Source organism: Lagopus muta, chromosome 8 (genome assembly GCF_023343835.1).
Source record: "Lagopus muta isolate bLagMut1 chromosome 8, bLagMut1 primary, whole genome shotgun sequence".
Lineage (NCBI taxonomy): Eukaryota > Metazoa > Chordata > Aves > Galliformes > Phasianidae > Lagopus > Lagopus muta.
Genome location: NC_064440.1, coordinates 12435955 through 12460243, shown reverse-complemented (window position 1 = coordinate 12460243; position 24289 = coordinate 12435955). Strand labels below are relative to the sequence as shown.

Here is a 24289-nt window from a genome sequence, read left to right as displayed (position 1 = left end):
CTGTGCCAAGCTTGGAGTTGGTTGCACCAGGAGCCGTCCTGTTAGGGACGTTGGTTTTGCATACAGATATTCTGTTTTCTTCTGAATGCTAAAGGCCACCTTTAGGCTAGTATGAAGGGGCAAGTTCCTTTCCCCTGGGAAAATTTGACATTTTATTGTACCCTTCCAATACAGAGATGCTGTTATGCCTCTTGAATGACAGGCTCTGTGGCTCTGAAAGCGTAGAGGAAGGTTTACCTGGGAAATAAGACCTTACCTGAAGTTCCCCCTCCTTATAGTTCTGCTTCTTCCTCTCTTGCTTAAGTCATTCCCATTAGCCTCTGCAGCAAAACACTGCACACAGAATGCAACATGAGCAGAAGGAGGTCTTGAGAGAGTGATGACAGCAGAAGAGCATTAAATTAAGAACTATTGATGCTGGTGGAAATCAATGCTGAAGGAGCGGCACCTTGCCTGCATGCATCGTGCTGCCATTTGAAGAGATCACAGCCATCGCATAGTGAAATATTCCAGTGTATCACAGTGGCTGCCAGGAGATCCCATTGAAGGAAAAGGCAGCGTTCCACTTTGCCTCTCCAGATACCTTTTATTAAGGGCAAGGCAAAAAAACACTGCTGCTCCTATTGACCCAGTCTCCACACTTTCTTCAAAGCTTTGTACAGCAATGCTGAAAGGCTTTCAAGGTACCTTACAAAGATTTTTTTCATGCTGCTTTTGCACTACATAAGTCTCGTAAGTTACATGTTCCACAGCCTGTTACTCCTTTCTACAACAAAGGCTGGGCTGGAGAGATTTATTGTGGCTGAAAAACAAAAAAAAGGAGAGATAAATATCAGGTGTGCTTGTTTATGAATATGGAATTTATGCATTTTTTCGTAGATATGACTTACTGTTTTTCCAGCAGCTCTACCACAAGGGACCTCAGGGCTGTAGATGGAGGCAAACAGCATGCCTTAACGTGTGAGAGAAATCCTGCTAGCACTGTGCCAGAGTAATTGGCAAAATTATGCATTTGTGCCCCTTGGAAAGCCCAGCATTGCAAAGCACCTTTTCATCCCAAATGAACACCTGAATAACATTTTTGATAATTTATCCTGAAGCAAATGCACAGTGTTGAGAAGGTCAAACCCTTTTTGTTTACTTTCACATAGTTGTAAACAATTTCACCTTTACTTTTTTGCCACATAATACAATACATTTGAGCACCTTTTTTTAGCCTTATAAATATCACCTACTTTATACTGTGTAGAAGATTTTGAATAATTTACTCATGGAAGTGTTTACAAAATCTTCACATTGCTGTACATTTCCACAAATTGTATATATGCAAATAATTCAACATTTTTTTCCATTAGGAACTCTCTCCAGAATTCTCATTATTGCCTAAATTTGCATTTGTTTTCTACAAACCTTTTCCAGGAAGGCCATGTTAGAAATTCATGAAACCTTGCATCCAGACTTGGTGACCCAAATTTATATTCCCATTTTGCGATCATAGAATCATCAAATCTTTTGAATTGGAAAGGATTCTTAAAGGTCATCTGGTCCAACTCCTCTTCAGTGAAAAGGGACAATAACGCCTTATTGTTTCAAGCACAGTTCTGCCAGTGAGAATTTTTCTGTGAACGAAGCTCGCACACAGACCCTTAATCATAAAGGATCCAATCGTATTCTCCTTGAAACCAGGTAAATATTCCTACTTGCTCCAGCCTGTGTTGGATTGAGGGCTTATCTTGCCCGACTCTCAAAGTGAGTCAGCTCAGAACAGATTGCAGGACTTGTGCTACAGATTCACCTCTTCCTAAATTCATATAATTTATATCCTGAAGAGAGATTAAGTAATCTAATTTGACCTCCTACAATAAGCCCTAAAACATTGTGTAAGATTGCAGAGAGGTGAATAGATAGATGGAGAGATAGGGCCTGGATAGAGGCAAAGATTGAGACCTTATTTAGGTCTGATTGAGCCTTGAGCATAGGTTGAATAGGTAAAAAAACAAAACAAACAAAAAAACCTAAAAAATTAACTGCAGAATTCAGCAAACAGCGAGAATTGAATGCATCTCTGGAGGATGATGGTAGGAATACACGGGTGTTAACGATGCAAGGAAGCTCTCAGCCTTCAAAGGACACCTGGCTACCATTCCACAAAGACTGAAAACTGCATAAAAGCTGAAAAAGCAACAACTTTAAAAAACAAAAACAAAACAAACAAAAAACAAACCAACCCCAAATCTATGGCTGAGCTAAGAAATGGTAAGGGGGAAATTCCTGCTGAGACACGGGTAATGGTTCAGGAGGTAATAGAGTAACTGTAATGTGGCCGAAGAGTCACTGACTCTGCTGCTGGTGCAGAACAAAGACCTTCACTGCATGTGCTTACAACCTTTTATACCTGTGCAACAACCCCTTGGTCACAGGTACCTACCAGACACCTCGTGCATGTTTACAACTGGCACAAGTAGCTACCAAGCTTGTCTATTCATTTGCAAGGTAATGACTTTCTTTGTCCCACACTGTAATCCCAGGAAAGCTGTGTATTAATAACAAGGGATACTGGTTCTAGGATAAATGCCCTAGCTGGGTTGCCAAAGTGTGTCACTATCTATAATTTGGAGAAAAATATAAGCAGTTAATGAATGCTTTAGGGACTTAGGGGAAAGAGAAAAGCAAAAAAAAAACAGGAAAAAACCCCAATGAACTGGGTTTTTCCCAGGTCCCCAGGGAAGCGTAAATGCGGGAGGTGGACAATCGTGTATTATTTTACGTTATTCTATTGGAACTTTGACAGAAGGCTGCAAAGCTCAGCTCAGCTTTAGTTGGGAGAAATTGTGGGCTTGATTTGTTTCTGAGTTGTATTAAATTTTGTTAGGATTTTAATGATGTAAATGCAAAGCTCTCAAGGTGATCTAGTCCTTAAGAATTACTGGCGAATTTGACCCCTACCTTGCATTAGTTAACTGTCCTGTAAAGACGCTAATGAGGTGAAAGGTAAGCACGTAATTCTTTGCTGTGATAATTCCATTGAACTATAAAGGAATTTATTATGGTGCAGGTTTTTTTTGGTTGTTTTTTTTTTTTTTTTCCTCTGAATAGCTTGGTCTGTAGTGCAAACAGGAGGAAAGATCTTTTTGTTGGGCAGAGAAAGTGGAGGCTTCTATTTAGCAGGAGAGGCATTTTATACATAAAAATAAGTGTTAATATTAATAATACAAATATAAATATGTAAAACTCAAACACACTGTTTCCAGAAAAGTAATTTTCAAGTACTTTGAATGGGAGGAAGCTGTGAAAACATAAAGATACTGGAAGAGCTGAGCTGGACTTTTTGATTGGTCTGCCTAATAATAGGAAAGCCACAGCTTCCTATATATAGCTGCCTCAGACTGAGAAGAGACTTGTGACCTATTGGAGCCATTGGAAAAATTTCTGCTGATTTTCAGGTGACTTTGATGCAGGTACTGATGAACTGCCCAAAGGCTCTTGGAGCAATGGGGTACAGTGGGGAGGAAGGCAGGGGACAACTTAGAGCTGAAATGTCAGCCAGTCCTGAAAGCCCAGGTGTTTCTTTTGAAGAGCAGTCAGTTTCATTGTTTCACCTAAATGACAGTAGCTGCAGCCTGAATAAGGTGAACATTAGCTGTAAAATCCAACTGTTCAATATTTTTAAACTACATTGATTATTTTTCTTTCATTGTCTCTTTAATCCTTAGCGCCGTGCTTCTGAGAAATCTGACTTCTGGCAATTGCCACTTGAAATGTGTTTCTTTGCCTATAGATGCTTAGCAGCAGCACTTGTTTTCCTTTTCTCTTGGCTTTTTCCACAGAAGAATGTACTGCATTCTTGAGATTATAATAAGCTTCATGCAGCCTTTATGCTTCAGACTTCTATGTTTCAGAAAATGATTTTTTCATTATTTGGCTTTTGCTCCTTGCCCTTTCTGCGAAGCTTTAAATTGTGTTGGAATTCACCTTGCAAATTGTGACACATTTATGTGCCGATGGTTGAGCTAAGGGTGAAATCTGGCTTCATAAATATTGGCATCTGGAGCCATTGTAGGTGGTTTGGGACAAGCTACCTCAAGTCAAACTACAATTTCAGGAGGAGACTAATCTCTCAAAAGTCCTCTATCATATTCATCAACTATGTGTTTGTGTCAAGTATTGCAAAGGGTGGGAGTTGAACCTCTAGATTATGTGCATCTGTCTGAAGCTGAGTCCCATCCTGGTCGATCAGTCAGAATAGATTTCAACCTTATGTTCATGTCTTAAACTTGTTAAGTAGAGAAGGTAGGTGTCTAACCTTAGAAAGACATTGCATTCTATTTAACAATTACATGAGCTCTGTGCTGGCTCTTCTATCCATGTTTGACATGCATAGGTACCCCATCAACTTTTCAGTAGACCTTTCCAGTCCTGTCCCTGTCACTATGAGATTACAAACAGTGTAAGTTTGTGTTTAGTCTCTTACTCAGGTGTATTGATAATTCTCATGAGAAAATAGCTGTGAGAGTGCACAAATACAAGATCTCCACTTTCAAAATGCATGTGTAGTATGAGATTCTATATGGGAAAGCCAGTTTTCCAATTATGCGTAATGTCATTAAACCGAAGAGTAGTGCTGACAACTACATTGATGTTTTTGCACTCTCAGTGCCAGGCTTTTTGGTGGTGCTGAGCACCCAAAAGCCTTAGGAAACAAATGATATATTTGTGCGATTCCCACCACTTATCATAACCAAGCTGTTTCAATTAATGTCATATTGAAACTTTAAGTTTAGACACCAGCGAATACTAATGGAAGTTGTTCTGATCCAAGTCCTTGAGACTGAATATTTTCTTTTTTTATCCTATTTCTGTATCCCGTATCATAGCATCTGCAACATAGTTTTCATATATGTCTGGAGCTAAGGGCAAGCCTGGTCCATCTTTTGCATTTTAGCAGCCCACAAGTTAGCTGTTCAAAGTATTTCCCTAGAGATGTTTTCCTGCAACAGGCTGAATGAAAGGACATTCAGCAACAGAAGTTCTATTAGGAGGCAAGCAAACATTGACAGGCTTATTGGCACATTGTTGTCAAGTGTCAGTAGAAGAGATGACATCATGGAGATTTGGGTCCCACGTGCATAAAATCTCAGAAATATTCAGTCAGTCACCAGTCTTCTGAATAGATTTTGGTGTTTTATGAGATCTTTAGCAAGTCCAATGCACATTTAAATGTAATTAGTTCCCTACCAGGGAACAGAACCCTTTGCTGATTAGTTTACATTAACGCATTGATAGGCTGGGCCTCAAACATAATTCCTACTCAGAAAATCCACTTGGATTATGGTTCCAGGTGTAGAAACCACTTCCTTAGTACATACACACAGTGCTTCTGTGAATATTTCCCACGCAGGGAAGTGCATGGCAATGTACAATTTCTACAGGTGCTCTCCAGGACTAATCATTACTGGGCAGATCTGGAAAAATGGACTGAAGTAAAATGAGTTATTTATATATATATTTTAATTTTGAACATAATACTTATGTTTTGCCCAATTTACGGTCTTTGTCACCTGCTCATTTTGGTGCATCATAATACCTTCACTAATTAGCCTTGTTATTGCCATCCTAAGAATGGTTCTCAATTTCTTTAGGTGCTTACAAACCCAGATTTCACCAAAACAGCTCATCAGAGTCAGACTTCCCTTTCACATTCTTGTGCCTGGAATCAGCAGCTCAGCATATGGCTCTGGATCTCAAATGCACTGAGTTAGGTGTACTTAGTGCTAGTCAGCAATCTGGGTTTGGGATTTTAAACACTGTATTGGGTGAGAAGCAGGAAGCATTGCATAGCTTGGTGAGTTTTTTTTTCCTCCTTATTGAATCCTGGTTCTCCTACTGTGTAGTAAGAGGCCTTATTCTATGGACATAGGAATCAAAGAGGTTTTACTGCATGAGAAATGGAAACCAAAGCCAGACAGAGGCATATAGATATACATGCATGTTTGTGTATTTATATATATGTATGTATATATATGTGTGTGTGTAAATATATATATGCATATACGTAGGTAAAAACATGTCTGTATAAGCATGTATATTTGCAACCAAATATATAGACACACACACAATACCTTTTTCTCTCCTAGATGTAGTACTTGGGAACACAGTTTATAGGCATGGTAGGAGTGGGTTGGTGGTTGGACAGGATGATATTAATGTCTTTCTTAATCTATGGTTAGATTCTGTGGCTCTATGCACAACCAGAGAAACTTCCTGCAAGGCGCAGCCTTGTAACCAGATGTAATTGTAATTACATCCCTTGTAATCAGATGTAACCATTAGTTACATCTGATGTGTATAAGGATTTTTTTTTAACAGATGTAAGTAAAATTGGCAGCTGTGGAACTTTTGCATAAGGCTCAAATGTACAATAAGTATATAGATATTGTATGATCAGTATGTATACAGAGAAGTTAGGCTAATAAGATTATTACATTGGAAAAGATAATCAGAGATTAAAAAGTGTTCCCCAGTATTGTAGACTCAGAAGAAACTCCACAAGGAGCAATCCCCAGAGAGAAATCCTTCCTTAGTGGCAGTCAGCCCTTAAATGGGGTCTAGGAGAGGTGGAGCCAGGCTCCACCCCTTCCAGTCACACAGGTGAATTGCCACGGCTGACTTAGTGCCTCCCTTAGGTGATCAGTCAGAGGCACCAGCGGTGATTCAACAGTTCCCATACACTCAAGTAAATCCGTAAATCCTATCCATGGAAGACAGCTTGTGTGTGTGTGTTTAGATGTGTCCAGGGGCAGAACAGTCCCATGATCCTTCTTCCCAGTGTAAGTGCTTACCTTGGCTTAAAGTGACTGAGGGAAATGGGTAGAGAGATTGTTCGTAGCAGTCTGACTCCTCTACAAAATTCAGGTGATGGGGGACCATGAAGAATAGTAGGTCCTAACCAGGACTGAAACTGGGATCCAAAATTAAATATATATGTATTATGTAGCAAGTTCTTCAATACTCAGTAGGGAAACGAATTTGTCTGCCCATCTCCAGCAGTTGTTTGCTCTGGAAGACACCAGCTTCTAGACCCAGCTGTTCATTCAGAAAAAATGCCTCATTTAAACTGAATCAGTTTGCAAGTAGATTGTTAGTTTAGTCTACTGAGGCTGAACAATTTCACACTGAGTCCTTCATCTGTTATACAGCAACTTGTTGCCTTTCCTACATCAATCGTTCTTTTTGAATGCATGCTCTTTCCATCATATCTTGGTCATTTTCTGATCTGTCCCATCTATTACTCTTCATAGTACTACAAATTATATAAGACAAAATATTCATACGAGCTGTTTGCAGTGAACTCAAGGTCATGCTGTTGGTTCCTTGCTGTTGGGGTATGGTTTCCAGCAAGGCTCGGCCCCCACTGTTGCATAGCTTTAGTGACGTCTTGTTGGGAAAGGGTGCAGGGAGTAAGGCTGAGTAAAAGAAACATAGAGAAGGAAAAGGAATTCATAGAATCATAGAATGGCCTGGGTTGAAAAGGACTACAGTGAACATCTAGTTTCAACTCCCCTGCTATGTGCAGGGTTGCCAACCAATTCTGCACATTGACATTGCAGAGGGTAAAATTCTAATAAAAAGTTCTTATCTGAGCATTTCCTATAGGGTTTCTATAGGGTTAAAAACATGGTGTGCAAGAAAAGCTGTAAGGGAAGTGGGGTTGGAGCGTGTGAAAAAGATGAGAACTGAAGAGTGTGGTGAAGCTGGAGGGGTACAATAGCTGTTAGAGAAGAGAGGCTGCTGCATGACAGCAAAGGAGTGTGGTGATCTTTCTGTTCCCTTGGGAACTGGACAAAACGTGATGGGCTCAAGTTGAAGCAAAGGCTGTTTAACTTACATTTTGAGAAAGAGAGAGAGATAGTCTTAAGAACAATTAAATACAGACATCATCAGAAGGGCTGCAAGAACAACGTGACCTTGTGCAGTTGCTTTCTATGACTTTTTGCAAGGCTAACAGGTGTAGAAAAATAAGCACTGACTGCATCAGCCTAGTACTTATGCTGTGTGGAAAAAGCAAGCAAATACTGGAGATTACTACAGCAAGGCTCTCCTGCATTTTTTTCTCAGCAGTTTTTACTTAATGGTATTTGCCTATGTACATTTTGCAATGGGACTTTGGATGAATCAACAAAACTTTAGTGTAAGACTTTAATGTAAAAACATAATAATATAGTAAATTGGAACCATTAGGTCACGGCCTGAAGCAGTGATTGAGCACCTGGTGAAGGGGTGTAGCCAGCCCTGGGAGCACAGGTGCAAGCAAATCATGGGTGTGACCCATGGTCCACCCCTCTCTGGCGTTTGCTAGAGAAGCAGCAGCTTGGAGATTGGCTTCTTTGGAATGTTTGGTGAGCGCTAATCCTCAGAAAGGGGTAAGTGTATTCTTTTATTATTGAATTGAGACTACTACTTTTCTTGGATAATCTGAGAATGGTTTAAAGGAACTGTATCTGCCATCTCTTTTGCTTATAACTTTCTGCTTATGTGGCTGTTGTGAGGAAGATGGTTATTTTTATCTTGCCTGAAAGAAAAACAGCAAGTGCTGAGGGAGGTTGATGACAACAGAATAGTAACTTGTGTTCTCTCAGATGTGGCTAACTATCCATAAATTGCAATTAACCATGTTTTGTCAGATCACCACCTAGATTCATGCTTTTCCATTAAGTCAGTTGAATTAACTACACAATTTCCTAAATGAAGTCTTTGTTCATCATCATGAGAATTTAGGGGGAAAAAAAAAAGTATGTGTAGGTGGGAGGCCTGAAGATTCCCCTAGGGAATTGAAAAGGAAGTCTACTCTTTCAGAGAAAGAAAACAAGTCATGCTAGTATTTTCAGGCTGTAAACCATGCAAAGTCAATTTCCAAGGGCTGGATTACCATTAAAACTGTAGTGTTCACCTTTGTAAAGTTACTGCTCCCACTGTATTGCCATGCTGTTTGTTTGACTCCGCAGAATTGGTCTTGCTCATCCTTCTTTCTGAAGCAGTTTGTGCTAGATTGTGTGCTCTCTAAGCCTTCTTCCTCTCCCATTCATCAAGAGCAATGGGACAGTAGGAGAGTGCTGCTGGATAACGTGGCTGTTGCCTTTCAGTGTGTTGTATGGCTGGCTTTGGATTGGGATGCCTGTAGTCAGTTGTAGCATCCTGTGAGATGGGAACTTTTTACTGTGGTCTCTAGCAGAACCCCAACATATGTACTGCAAAGTTATCCTGACAGTTCACAGCTTCGTGCACAGCTTTGTGTAGGAATGCAGACAGTTGTTAACCTCATTTTCTGGACAGTAGTTGTAGTGGAAATGCTGAATCATGGGCTTGAAACAGTGATTGAGCACCTGGTGTGAAGGTAGGGGCAATCTAGTGGAGCTCAGGTGCATGCAGTGTGTTAAGTGAACTGGAGTGGTGGAGGCAGAATCCATCCTGTTCTCATCTACTCATCCTGACCTCATCTAAGGATTGGCAATGGAGGTGAGGGGATTCCACTGGAGATCCCAGTGTGCCTGAAGCCTTCCAAGGATAAGCAGATTCTTTCCTTTGTTTATGTGTCTATAGCTATTACATTTGAGATATGCTTGCTCGCTGCAGCATGGGTGGGGCTTTGTTGCTCTGCTATCATTGCTGTGCTTTCCATTGTGTTGTGGTAGCCCACTCAGAAATGAAGCGGGGGGGAGAGTAAATAAATAAAAACATTAGAGAATTTCCTAAGATAATGAGCTCGTCTGCTAATATAGAAATCTGACTGATGGAAACATAGGATGCATAAGTATTGAAAGTTCAGAATGAAGTCAGTTCCAAGTTGAATGCTGTGAAGGTCTTGGGGAAAAAAAACCTCATCATATTTAAGATTTGCTGTGTTTTTTCTTTTTCTTTTTTTTTTTGTTTTAAGCCCTAAACTGGTTGTACTGGTTCATTGTGATAGTATCGAAGGCTGTGATTTTTCAAGGGAGTGTAAGAGATCTGTGTGCTCAGTTACTATGTGCTAGGTAGTGAGACTGGAAGCCTGATGTCAGGGCAGAACCCTGTAAGCCAGCTGTTGTTCATCACCCCCAGGGACAGGTGTAATGGTGGCAGTGTGTGTGAATCGCTGAAGTGTGGTTCTTGCACACAGGCACGTGGATGCTGCAGAGCACATATGGCAGGCTAGGGAGAGTGTATGTGCACGAGTACCTGGAAGGCTATGGAGCTATGCTGAAACATGCTTCCTAACCGGAACTAAACTATGTCTCCAGATGTGACTTTTAACTCCTTGGGTAACTGTTTTTTATGCTCCAGGGAGGTGTCACAAACCTGCATTAATGACTTATGTCAGGGATATGGTGATGATCAAATGTCTTATGACAATAACTTTTAGTAGTAGCTGAAATAAGGAGATCTTAAGTTATGGACACTTCAGCTTTTATTAATATCCAGTGAGATCTGTTAGTTTAGAGTTAACGTGTAAATTCTGAGAATTAGTTTTCCCATAATCACCGCTTTCTTCAATGTCTATTCAGCTATAAGGTAAAATAGAAACACAGCAGGAGGCATTTGTCTTCCACACAAAATCATACAAAAAGTCTCTCTTTATTAAATATACATTATTTACAGTTTAAGTCTTTTTTCTGTACAACAGTAACCATAGAAAACAAAAGAAGCTAAGGCTAAATCTTCTCAATCCCCGAACAGTGTATTAAGACATATTACATTGTCTATAAAACTGACTTGGACTGAGGCAACGTCCTGTGGAATTCTGTCTAGAAAACCAGATAGCAGAAGGGGAATATCCTAAATCTCCATTTTTGCTTTTTACTGTAACTGAGAGACTCTTGCTTTACCCTTTGACAGACCATTAAAAGAAAAGTCCTTTTTTTTTTCTTTTTTTTTTTTTATTATTTGCTCTGCTATGGAAATAAGCAGTGTTCTGAGAGATTTAATTAACATAATTTAAGTAGAACAAAGTGAAATGAATGACGAAGGGTACCTCTCCAGAAGGATCATTTCTTTTTATTCTCATAAGTACTTAATCTCAGCTAGCTTTCATCCTGAAATGCTTCGTGTTTCCCCCCTCCTCCCCCCCCCCCCCCAACTTTTTTAGGGTGCCTTCATTTTTCAAGTAGCTTACAGTTCATAACAGTGCATTCAGATGTGGGTTCCATTAAGCTCCATAAAATCCTCTTTGAGTCAGTGTGGGCTCCTGGGCTGGCTGACAGCAGAGCACCCTTCCCCCTATATACATTTGGGGACTCCTGAAGGTGACTTAAGCCATGTCATGGGCTTAAGTGGAGCTGAAGCACATTGCCTTATCCTGAATTTTAGCCAGAGTTCTGCTAGAAGACACACATAATTGCAGTGAATGCAACTCTTGTTGACAGCAGTAGGGGATGATGAATATAAGGTCCTGACTTGAATTCGTACATGTCAGGCTCGGTTTGCAGGAGATCATTGCTGCCCTTGCCTAGGGCAACCTAAGGCTAAATTCATCTGTGATGTGTCTACGTTGACCTCAACAGGATTACAACCAGGTCTGAAGCTGGCTGTTTCTTTCACAAAATGAGTTTCAAAGCAGTATTTGAGCATGTATTATGACCCTTATCTTCTTGCTATCACTTAGGTATTATGGTCTATGTCAAATATTTATTTTGTGAAGCTCACAGATTTCTATGGCTAGATGCCTGAAAAAAGAGGGGGAAAAAAAAAAAACGAGACCCCTGCTTGCTCTCTTAACCTCTATCTGAAAGCTTGTGGAGTGGGCTCAGGTGTGTGAGCTGTGTTGTGAGTGGCATTTGAGGCTGCAGCTCACTGCATATAAGCTTTACCTCAGTTTTCTTAATGATAGGTGTGCTCAGCTTTGGAAGCAATCACAAAATGTGCCAGAAAACAGTGTGCATCAATGATACGAGGTGAAATTGTAATAGGTTGTGGCATATGAAAGCCAGTAAATAATTTCACGTGCAGAAATCGTATCAAATGGACTTTCATTAGCGTTGTGGTAGTGAACTCCACAAAGAAAAATGACTAGCATATGAGGAAGCAAAGGGTGTTGATATGCAAACAGTAATCTTAGAAAAAAGCTGTTGGCACCTGAGGTGAGAGGGGGATGGGGAAGAGGAGAGTCTCCAAGCAAACACTGCTCTCATACCCAACACTGCACTAAATGTTAGGATTGTCTGAGGGACAGCATTGTTGTTCTTCTGTGTATCTGGGAGAACCCTAGTGACTCTACTAGGGAGCTTCAGATAATTACCAGGTAGGTGTTAGATATTCTCTCCAATGGCTGAAGCGCGTCACCAGTATTTTACAGATCATTGGGAAAATGAGGGCTATGTTTTGGGCAGTTAACTACTAATTCATTCCACAGAAAAATCAAATGGGAGGGGGGGGAGAGGGGGGAGAGGGGGGAGAGGGGGGAGGGGGGGGAGAGGGGGGAGGGGGGGGAGAGGGGGGAGGGGGGAACATTTGAAACCACCCATTTCCACCTGAGGGTTACCATGGACGAGTTCCAACAGCTTTACATTTCTGAGAGTATATCCCTCACGCATTGCCCCATTGCAATTGTAATTGGGTGAGGTCATGTCCCCATTTGTTCTTACAGGTCACCATCCCTAGGTGACTACAACTTGTGGTGGAGTAGTAGCTGATTATCTGGCTGACATTTTGACAATCATGTCATTTCTTCAAATTCCTGGTTTCCATGACTGCCAGGAGAAAAGTAACAACCTTAGCACGACAACATTAATTTTTTTATCTCCTACCACTAATTCAGTAGCCCCCTGGTTTAAAGAAAAAAGAGAGAGAAATAAATTGAAGGTGAACTATATATGGAGCAACTGTCAGCAGAAATTGTTGCCCTACTCCTTCCTTAGCTTGGCTTGTAGACTCAGTACATTACAAATGTATACATTACATTACAAATAACAAGCTTACAAATTACAATAGTTCACCAGTGCTTTTTTTTTTTTCCAATTTTTGTCAGAGAAACTTAGTGCAAAAGATCACAAAAATAAGTACTGATATGTAGAAATATCCAGACTCCTATAGGCATGGCTCAAAAATAAACAACCAAAGTGGGTGGGGGGGACTTTTCAGACCCCGAAGAGAGTGTTTAGAAGTTTCACGTACCAAAGGAGCACAGAAAAGGGGACTTGCACTGAAAGGGGACACGGAGAACTTTTCATTGGAAAAGGAAGCCCAACGGAATTCAGATCCAAAAGAAACAAATTATACTTTGAAACTGCATGGCTGAGAGAGTAACATGTCAAGGAAACAAGAAGGGGCATGGTGCAACTGGAACAGTAGGCAACCAAGAGGCCTCCTACCAACCTCAAAGAGCACTGGATAAGGCTTTTGTTTTGGTAGGAATGTAGCTGTACTGCTTGGCTTGTTTGATAAGTAAGCATTGCAAAACTGCATGAAAGCTTTGAAATAGCACTTGTCTTAGAGAGCCTCACAAGCTCTCAGCTTGTGCTCAACTCTTTTACAGTGTTGCTTTCTGAAAAATCATAGTAGTAAAAGAGACTTTGTGGAAATGTAGCAGTGCAAAACAATACTTGAAATTCATCTTCAGTGTAAACTTAGTGTAGGTGAAGACAAGAAATAATGATGGCAGGAGATGGCAGAGTCTGAAGGAGTCAAATCCCGCCTCCTCTTAGACTCTGCTATCCAGGGTGAAGAAAGTACTTCAACCAATTGGCTTACAGTGATAGGAAGGAAGGCTGATCTTTTTTGTTCTGAAGATGAGTTGCTTTGTTTGTTTATTTTTTTCAAGGTTCATCTCATTTAGATGTTGTGGATTCTGGAGGGATGCTTACTGTAATATGAAAAACCAACAGGCATCAGTGATGTAGCTGCTTGGGGCTAGCAGACAACAGACGCCTCAGTTGGGAGACTCTCATTCATGCTGCAGCTGCAGAAAATCTGGTTTATTTCAAATAGCACCAGACCTACATGGGTAGAAAGGCATCTTTAGGTGATCTGATTTAGCTCTGGGTTATGAAATGTGAAGAACTGTTTACATGTATGCTATTTGTCAACCTCCCATACTAATCAGCAAATGGATTCCGGATCTTGAATAGATTGGAGACAGACCTATTATCTCTGAGCTCTGGATTACTGACTCAAAAGGGTGCTTTGACACATTGCTTGTGTCTGCTTATAGCTGAACACATGAAAGTATTTCCTAACCAGAGATGCCTAGGGTTGTTTTAGATACTAGGAGGATGTTCCCCAGTCCCAGCTGGCACCTCTGAAAGGAACGCATTTCTTGTAAGCCCTGTGCAAATGCATCTCCTGGATCTGCAAGGGTAGTTCAAGATTCCTTTATATAGGCAAATACTGGTATATGTATATAGCCTATTGCCAGGATCCTCCTCTCTATGATCAGTAGAGAGAAAGATGCACCTCTGGAGCCTGATCTTTCATCTTTAAGTGTGAGACTCTTGCTGTCCTCACTTAATGACAAGCATGGAACAATTAACCTGTGAAAACAAATGCCAACCAAAACAAAAGGAAAAGACTCAAAGACAGTCTTCAACTTCTTGGTGGCCTAAGGCTCAATCATATGCTTAGCAAAGTCACTGGCAGATTTCACTGTGTGAAGATTCACATCCCCTCTCCCCCCAGTCTAGCAAAACCACATTCTGCAAATTGTTCCTCACCAAATGTACAATCAGGTAAATGCTAATGTAGGCAAACATCATTATTTTAATGTTTTGGCCTGCACTATGGAAACCTAAGGATTGATAAATGGGATGGGTTCAGTCCGGAAAGACAGAGTTAAAATAGAAGAGAGGATGTTTTTTTTTTTTTTTTTTGGTCATCTATTTTAACGTAACTAATTGTTAGGGGAGTCTTGTGATTGAAGTTAATCTTAGCATAGCTCTAAATAGTTGTTGTTTTTGTAATTTGTTTGTTTTTTTTTTTTTAAAGCTAATTTCACCCAAATGAGTTTAGTTAGTCTGAGTTAACAGCCTGTCTCCTGATTGGCTTAGTCTTCATTGTAGTGCCATGACAAGAAAAAGGGGGGGGGGAGGAGGTATGCATGTTAAAAATACACTTGTAGTCCTTTCTCCAGTTAATAAATAAGGACAGTGGAAAATCTTACTGCAGATTACACTGCTGGTTATTTGGACTAATGCTTTATTTCTAATAGAGAAATGAGACTCAACTTTCAGAGGTCCTTAAATGCTTTGTAGTACTTAAAACATCTCACAGCAAAGCAGATGCACAAAGTGTGGCTATTATTGGCTAAGTCATTTCTGGGAAATAGGAATTTGCAGTGCCTAAATCTGTATCTCGGTATTTGGTAGCCTAAAAATACCTAGGAAAGAAATAATTTTCAGAGGTTACAGAATTCTAGGAGGGGGGAAAAAAAAAAAAGGGTTTTGGGGTCCTTCCAATTTCCCCTTGTATTCTCTGAGGCGTTTCTTGTGGAATAGTTTCTGTTCTTTTCCCTAACAGAAACACTCCAAAAACCTCTAGTGCTCTTTGGCTTTATATTAAAATAAGTCCTGACATTGTATACATACAAAGTATTTTTCTTGATGTTTACTGAAAGCTGTTACTTAGGATGATAGTAAAAGAAAACAGGGAAGAACCCCCCCCCCCCCCCCCCCACCTTTGGATTAAAGCCCTTTTAATAAAAATAGCATGAGCAGTTTGCAATTTGAGGGGTGGGGAGGGGAGTGATTTAATTTGAACTGTGAAAAATGAAGGCAGTCTTAACATTGGGAGATTTTTGAAAAATCATATTTATTTTCTATAATTTTAATTGTCACTAACTTTTACTAAAGTAAACCAATGATGCCTTCACTATAGAAAGCACTGCAATAAAATAAATAAGCAAATTAAATAAATATTGGAAGGGTTTATCTTCTTGCCTATTTAGGTGGTTTTTTTTTGTTTTTTTGTTTTTTTTTGTTTTTTTTTAGTTAGAGCATCAGCAACCTGATTTAAAAGCAGGATCTTATATGCATGCCTCTACAGAAGTGTTCTTTTATCCGGCTCTGTAGCATATAAACATTCACGCTCACTACATCCATGGGTACAGATGCATGTGTTTCCTTATACTTGTGCATGCATTTATGTATGTGCAGTTCTTTTTCTTTACAGAAGCACACTGATGTAGCAAAACTTTCAAGAAGTTTTACCAGTCTAGACTATAATGAACGAGGGAAAGGAAAATAAATCAAGCTGACACACTGTATTCCTGTTCTGTGCTTGCACATAGCATACCACTTACACCTCTCCCAGAACCAAGCCACTGAAGTTTATCTGAAATGTGTAAAGCAACGCTAGTATCTACATTTGGTGATGGGAACTCGATCCTCCTTGAGAAATTTAAGCGTCTTGCAGAATCCAATTCTGATGGCTGAAAGCAATCTAGTCACTTCAAAAATGAGAGGACTGTTTCATTGCTTAGCATCCCTTCTCCAGGTATTCTGCTGTGTTTTGAACTCTATAGTTGCAATTTGTAGTATTTTCATTCCTACGAACTAACGTGTAGCAAAGCAGAAGGATGGCTTGTGTCTATCAGTCTGAATGGAGAAAGATAGTTTTACAGGATGAGAAAAAAGCACCTGTATGCTTTCCCTTCCTTCCTGTTCTGTTCTTCGTAAAGCTTATTAAGAACATTAGGTTGTCAGAGTCAGCACACACAGGGGTTGCTCTAAATGAAACGGTTTTAACACAGATGCAGGTGTCTGACAGCAAATTCTAAATACTCTTCAGCAGCCCTGGGAAGAAAATAGGCAAGGTGTGGAAAAACCTCACCTTGGAGGGACTTCTCAATTCCCTAGTGTTACAACATCTATGACTAAAAAGGCTCATACTAAAGCTATGCAGAACAATTAAAATGGGCAGGATTTGAGCCTTCGGTATTGTTCCTAGTCAGGAAAGGACAGAAGGCTTTAATCTTCTCTACTGTTCGTCTTAATTGTAGCATTTGGGATTTTTCTCACAGATTTCATAGGCTTGATTAAATATTAACCTTTTAAGACATAATGTTAAACCTCTGTTGTACAAAGAACTATCACTCAATCTTTCATGCAGTTTTTGCAGGATTTTTTTGAGCACTTGAAATTGTTTCTAATTATTTTTATTTTAATTACTGGTGAATAACATTTAAGATAAAACTATTTCTACTTTTCCTTTTGTGTATTTTATTTGCCTCAGTGGTAACAGTGTTTAACCTCAGCATGTGATAATCCTCCATATGTCATGAACATATGCTGCATTTGTAACGTTTCAGACAAATATAGTGCACCTAAGTCCTAGCAGCTTCCTAAAACCCTTGGAGATTCAAGCTACTATTTACCATGCTACAGCTAGAGATATGCTAGAGTATGTTGGGTCTACAAAGCCAGCCTTATGAGATGGCGGTGAAAGAGGTGTACAGGAATGATATTTGTTGTTGATACATATATTCTTGGAAAAGAATCAGTAAGCCTAAAAGTTACAGTAAAAGGACAGGAGGTCGGGGGGAGGAGCTTAAATAAGAAAGACAGTTTTGGTTTTTTTTGTTACCTCATATTGGTGACTCAACTGGTATAAATTAATGTGATTGCTGAAATCAATTGAGATATGTCTGTTTGTATCATTTGAGAATTGTCCTTGTTTGTTATGGCTGTTTAAATAAGCCTGTGAAGTAAGTCAGGTGGTTTGGTCTCATTCTTTCCCTCTCTGCTGTCCCAGGATCTATGGAGCTATGTACTTACGTAGTCCAGCTCTATTGTAAGTGTGACGAAATAACTGGTTGAAGAGCGGGGGGAGGGGGGGGAACAACACAGTGCAACAAACACAAGAGTTTAACAAGAGTTAAAGTAGGGACTTCAGAACATCCAGGAAGTCGCAGCAGAAACTAGGTGAGTGTGTGGATCTAACTTTGTTTAGAGTGGGATAACAGGTCTCTTGAGCCGCAGAAGTAAACTGCGATTGCCAGGTTGTTATGCAGAGAATGAGGCACTGTGATTGTTGTCAGTGTTTGTTTTGCAGGGTGATCTTTCCCAAATAAAAAAAGAAAAAGAACATTTAAAAAAAAAGGGGGGGGGGGGGGGGAGAAGGGAGGAAGAGTAGGGGGAAGAAAGGAAGGGAGGAAGGAAGTTCAGGCGAGTAAGAGTAAAAAGAAATTGCGTTGTCCATCAAATAAAATATTCTCGTTTGCACTCGCTCACTGTGTTCTGCAAGTCAATGTCAGCTTTAAAAGAGCTCTCAAGATTTTCTGGGTATTCCTTCTCCTTTGTTTGGCTACTTCGATGTGCCTGTTTGTGCTGATAGAGGAATCTGCTCATGATGGCGATGATGCAAAAGATGATGAATATCACAACTGCTATTACACCTGAGGAGAGGTTTAAAAAAAAAAAGGGAAGGGTAGAAAGGGTAAAATGCAGAAATAAAGACTCAATTATGTAAAAAATACATTACTGGTGCATTTCAGTTTAGACGATATGATAGAACAATGAATCTTAGTCTGTACTCAGTCTACTGTCTCTGTCGTGCTCTTCTTGATTTAGCTGTATTTGGATTTTTATCTACTTGGGTGACATGGACAGTGAGCATTGATATAATTGACCTTCTGATTTGGATCAACTACTGACTTCACTAGAAGCAAAGTTGGATCAGTGTTTGTTTATAAAAACAAAACTAGATACGTATGCTCAAACAAATCCCTTCTCTGTCGTATTTTCTCCTTTCAGAGATAACATAGTTGGCATGAGCCTTGTACAATTAGGTTTATAGCTTCTAGATGTTATTGAAGGCAGCTCCCTACAGGGCATCCTATAAAATAAACAGAGATAAATTGCTCTCCTGGTTGTTAAAGGAAGATGAAAACCCTATATGAAGCTATGAAGACAACTTTCCTTATTATATAGATGCTTCCATACAATCTAGCAAGCTCTTCCATAACACCAACTCACAAATAGATTGCTCAAGGAGTAGAGGATGTGTGAGTAAGGTGTTGAGGCTCTCATCAGTGTGGTGCGCAAAGCAGTTAGCGGTTAATGTGGTGGAGACCCACTATTGCCTTAGTTGACAGTGTATATTCCGACATAGGTAGCTTAGTTATAGGTATGTACCGAGAAAATAATGGAAGTGCATTAGGTAAAAGTGTTTTATCATCTAACAATTACTTTTCAATTGTAATCATCAAAAGTTGTTACCTCCAATCACAGCAGAATCACTTCTGACCGCATTGGTGAGAGGCTCTCTTTCGTCTGTCTTCCCAAATGGATCTATTGGTTAAATGGAATAAGATGAATTATTTCTATCAACTATTTCATTTTTTTTTTTAATGTGGCTTAGACAGAAGTGTCCTCTTAATATTATGAATTGTAGCTTTTTTAGGAAGATGTAATTCGGGGTTTTAGAAAATTAAACCGAAAAGGTCTCTAAGCTTGCGAGACAAATTTCTCCTACATCTTCACTGATAAAGATGTATTTAAGAAAAAATGGAAAAGCTTACAACTACTCTAACACCTGAAAGTGTTTTCTCAGTGTATCTGTAGTGAAATCACTGATAGAAATTTGAGCTAAATAGCACGTTGGGAGCTTTACTCGTAGTTGTTTTTTTTTGTTTGTTTGTTTTTTTAATAATACCTAAAAAAAAAGATACCAAAAGAAGGGAAAGATGGGAATGCTATAGCTCTGACCTATATTTGTAGATGAACATATACAAGTCAAATTAAACCTTATAAAGAGAGGAGATAATATTTTCAGTGTTACTGTCCATTTTGTATTTGCAGTGCATGTTTCTGGTGTGCTTCATAGCAGACAATTCAGACTCCTCTGGGTGGAGGGAAGAAAGCCAGAGGTGGGAGTCGGCACATAAGCAGTGCACTCAGAGTAATCAGCAGCCTCTGATGCAAAAGAACATCATTTGTTTTCTGTTAAATATCTTAATTAGAAGCTGCAGGAAAATGAGATTTGATGCAAATCCAAATGTAAAAGGAATCGTGATATGATATGAGCTTATACTAGTTCTCAGAAGACAAAGAGGCTTCGGTGGTCAAGGGGCAAAAACCATCTGTTAATTTGTACCCATTTCTGGTTGTTAGGATCCTTGCTGCATCCGCTGCCGACTGAAGTGGCAACTCAATTACCCCTGCTAGTGGTGAGGATGCTCCCAGCTGCTCTGAGTCTCCTTGACTGCATAAAATTCGTGTATGTAAAATACTTCAGAGTCCCAGAGGACGGTCTCAGGATTGAAAGACATATACAAACTGTTGGAATCACCTTACTGATAACGCTCCAGTGCTGTTGCTTCTCTTTTGCCTGAGAGAATCAAGTAGTGATTTTAGTGGATGTCATACATATCTGTCAAGGGGTTTGTACAAAGGTTTTTTTTCCTCCTTTCTGCTAGAGCAGGGAACAGATTTCATTGTTATAAGATGCCTATGGCTGATTGCCACTGGGATATGAAATCTGTGTAATGTTTATGTTTTCCTTTGAGATCTGGAGCTACCTCGAGTGGATGGGAACGGCCAATGAGGCACATAACCATACTTCAGATGCTGTGAATGCTATGACTGGGTTTTCTATTCGCTTTAAAGGAAATGTGGTAAATGTCTTTCTAAAGCAGCTTTGGCTAATCTTAATGCCCATTCTTAACACTTTAAATTCTTAGAGAGAAAGTAACTTAGTGGTTCCAGCATTTATAACATTCTCACAACTGCATTACAGTAAAAATGAAGGGAACATCACACTCCGGTATTCTTTTAAATTCCTTTTTTCCTTTTGGCAGGATGTACCTGAAGAGGAATATATGGTGGTTGCTGTGTTCACATCTGCTTCCGTTAGGGATGAGCAGCTGGATTCGGTCAAGGAACCCTTGACGGTCACGGGAGCAATGCTTGGATGGCGTAAGGCAGCTTTCAGGGGAGCGATGTGGTTATACCAAACAGAAGACATGCAGCCAGTGAAACCGTAGGCATTTGCCTTTGAGACTTCAGGGTCCAGTGTTAAACTGTCTGCGACACAACAGAGAAACAGTCTGGGGATTGTCAGTTTTAGGAAGACAGGTTAAAAAAAGTATTAATTATTTTATCGTATTGACTGCTTTATTTCATTTAATCTCAAGTGGTTATTTAGGTGTTCCCTTAGCTTACTATCAAGATGGCTTGAACAACAGACTGCGTTACATTTCTTTTCTTATCCCTTTCTTCTATTGTTTTGACAGTATGTAACACATAGTGGATGTGAATCGCTACAGTAAAAGCAATTAAAAAATAGAAGTAAACAGTAAAAAGAAAAACAATGAACATCGTGGAATCGGTGAGATGATCCTCTTGAGCTTTTGGGTTATTCTCTGTTGTCTATTAAACATCACTTCTACTAATACTACTACTAATATAGGCTTCCACCCTTCTCTGGGTGTCTATTCTTTAACTTATTTTTGCAGTCCACCTAATCATGTCAGTAGCATCGGCATTTGTTATTTTTATAGTCTGAGTTGCTAAGAATCGTCCAAGTTACGAGTTTGGCTGTCATAACATTCGTTAGCCCTATTGCACTGAGACAAAAAAATTTAAAACTATACTTCATTTACTTTACATCCAAAGCCGAACTAGTGCCTCTGTACTCTTTTCCAGTCCAAAGATGAGATGGTAGAATTAATGTGTGTGTCTGCATTTACTTAAATTTCACAAACATGAAGGAAGCTCAAAAGCAGGCCTTCTTTATTTGGTTACTTTACTTAATATCAAAGGTTCTCTTTTTAAGCTTGTGAAGGACAGCAAAGCCATCATCCCTTTCCCCAAAGCTTTTATTTACTTGGCAGAAATATGAATTTGTATTGTTAAGAAGTCTACAGCACAAGCACAAGTGGCTTGTTTTTAGTTTTTTTTCCCTCTTTTCTCTTTTAATTGACTTTGATACAAGACAAAACCTAGATGTGTACAAAAACAGTATCAGTAGTTCTTCAGAACTGTAGAAACTACCTGCTGTGGAAACTACTCCAGCACTGAAAACTCTGGATGTAAGTACTTCGAACAATGCTGGAAAACAAGGATTCTCAGCTTTTCAAGTTTATTTTCATTGCTTGGAAGATAATGATGTTAAACGTTAAAATGGAGTCCAGTTTTTCTACTACCAAACTTGCAGCCAAAGGAATTTAGGAAGAAAGTAGGGTGCCTCTTTGATCTTTGAAACTGATTTTGCCACCTGAGCAACAAAGACGTCTTTTATGTGTAAAACCATACTAAGCCATCTCAAAATGTTAACTTTGGCACTCAGGATCTGTGTCCATGATGTCATGCAGCCAGAGGGAACAAGAAGAGTCTACTAAGTTAGAAGACTAAATATTCAGAAATATTCTGATGGATGGATGAACTACTGCTGCTGGAGGAGTTAAGAGGACAATCTCTGGGCTGGGAATGACTGAAAAACTGCCAGAGAGATGTGAAGGTAAGCAGTAAGACTTGGACACTGAAAAAACCCAGTAGCATTCATGTTTTTAATGAGATTCTGGCGGAGGTCCTAAGAAGCAGACAAGGGTCCAAGTTTCTGCATGAAGGTTTATAGAAAATTTTTTTTTTTGCAGTATTTGTCATCGTTGTTGAATTAACAAAAACCTTTTTGTTGTATACTGATGTTTTGTGTGTAAACATGAGTACTGTCAGCATTTCCTATTTTATTAACTTGAACACAAACAGTGGATGTGTTGGTGTCTTTCAGGCAATCTAAATAGTTCTGTTTTGTCCCAATGTGCAAAAGGTAAAATAAAGTATTGAATTCTTTTTTTGTGGTACCATAGCTTGAAAAGTCTAGGAGTACTGTTGAAGACTTCTTTTTAAAAGAAAGTCAATTTGTGGGCAAATTCCTATAGTCTGTTGTTGAACTATTCTTTGCACAAATGAGAAAGAGGTGATTTGTTAGAAGGTTTTGAAAGTAGGGTTTAAAAGAAAAATAAAAAAATCCAAGAAAAAACTGAAGAAAGCACCAGAGGCTTCTGGTAAAAATTCCATGTATGCAGATAAGGGTTTCTAAGACATCGGGTCTTTATCTGCAGTCAACTAGAGTCCTATAGGACTTGGAGGCGAATGGTATCAGGTGCTTTATGAATCCTTGTGTGGATAATGTATGTCTGAGATGATAACAGGATGTAACTGCGTTAAGTTAAATGACTTGTGTAGAGAGGAGTGGGATTGTGAGAAATGTAATTGTGCTTTCGTGGAATTAAACTGTTCATCCCTCAAAACATAGTTCTTTCTATTCCTGAGGAAAAAAAATTAGTCTTCCTCTTCATTAGGTACACTGTGCGCTTGATCAAGAAGTAGGGTACCGGATATGAAATGTACTTCAGAAATAGCTCTGAATCAGGAAAGGACAATGAGAAGGAAATGAAAGTACTTGTTCTCATGATTTCCCAGGAATGGAAAGAATATTACAGGATTTCCTTCCAAACAACTGAAAACAGAGTGCCAAGAGGAAAGATTTGAGATAATGGAACATTGGCCTGAGTGGAGATAATTTTGGTCATGCAATTGGTATGGTTTCAAAAAGACAGCTTGTCACAGAAGAAGAAATTTTACCTCGGATTACAAAGTTTCCAATGTTGGAATTAAAATCAGTCACAACATTGCCAGCCCTACATGGTTCTGCATGAGCTTGAAACATAACCTACTGTAAGAAAAAAAAGAAATAGGAAAAAAAAAAAACCATGGGCCTTGGATTGCATGAAGCGGTTGTCTTACTGTAGCTTGGTAATTTTCAGTAGAGTAAACTAGCTCCTAAAACATGCTGAAATAGACGCAAGGATTTTGTGTAAGATGCAGCTCCATAGAACCATGCTGGGCTGTGCAGAGACATCTATGTGAAAAACCGACAGCAGGAGAATGTGTGCCTCCAACTTGGTCTCACAAAAGCTACCTGACACTAAACCTTGCCAATAAGATTGAAGACTAAATGGTGGATTAACATGAGCATGGGTGTAAAAAGGATAATCTAACAGGTATCGTCACAGAAGAAAAGTACATGATGCAATGGACAACAGTGTTGGATGGCAGAGAAGAGCTCTGAAGAAAAAAGAAACTGAATAAAAGGAAAAAAAAAAGATGGTACTGGTGTTGAACTCCATCGGATCCCCTCCCGTCCCCTCCATCCCATCCAACTCATCTATCACATCTCATCCCATCCCATCTATCCCATCCCATCTATCCCATCCCATCTATCCCATCCCATCTCGTCCCGTCCCATCCCATCTATCCCATCTATCCCATCTCATCCCATGCCATCTATCCCATGCCGTCTATCCCATCCCATCTATCTCATCCCA

The 24289-nt window shown here is 39.6% G+C and overlaps 1 protein-coding gene and 1 long non-coding RNA gene across 8 annotated transcripts in view; one reads left to right on the top strand and one right to left on the bottom strand.

The window, feature by feature from the left end:
• The window catches only part of LOC125697079 (uncharacterized), a 214985-nt gene extending 190808 nt beyond the window's left edge, over window positions 1-24177 (top strand). For 4 of the 5 annotated variants that reach the window (XR_007378666.1, XR_007378669.1, XR_007378668.1 and 1 more), the window contains 4 exons: window positions 20073-20178; window positions 20759-20876; window positions 21194-21288; window positions 22249-24177. This is a non-coding gene — a long non-coding RNA (uncharacterized LOC125697079). The remainder of the gene's footprint in view (window positions 1-20072; window positions 20179-20758; window positions 20877-21193; window positions 21289-22248) is intronic. The other variant, XR_007378670.1, reaches the window with a different exon arrangement.
• The window catches only part of CNTNAP5 (contactin associated protein family member 5), a 263158-nt gene continuing 253683 nt past the window's right edge, over window positions 14815-24289 (bottom strand). For all 3 annotated transcript variants that reach the window (XM_048953699.1, XM_048953700.1, XM_048953701.1), the window contains 3 exons: window positions 20766-20984; window positions 19179-19250; window positions 14815-18355 (listed from right to left, as the gene is read on the bottom strand). In XM_048953699.1, the coding sequence (XP_048809656.1) occupies window positions 18159-18355; window positions 19179-19250; window positions 20766-20984 (488 nt within the window). In that variant the 3' untranslated portion in view covers window positions 14815-18158. The remainder of the gene's footprint in view (window positions 18356-19178; window positions 19251-20765; window positions 20985-24289) is intronic.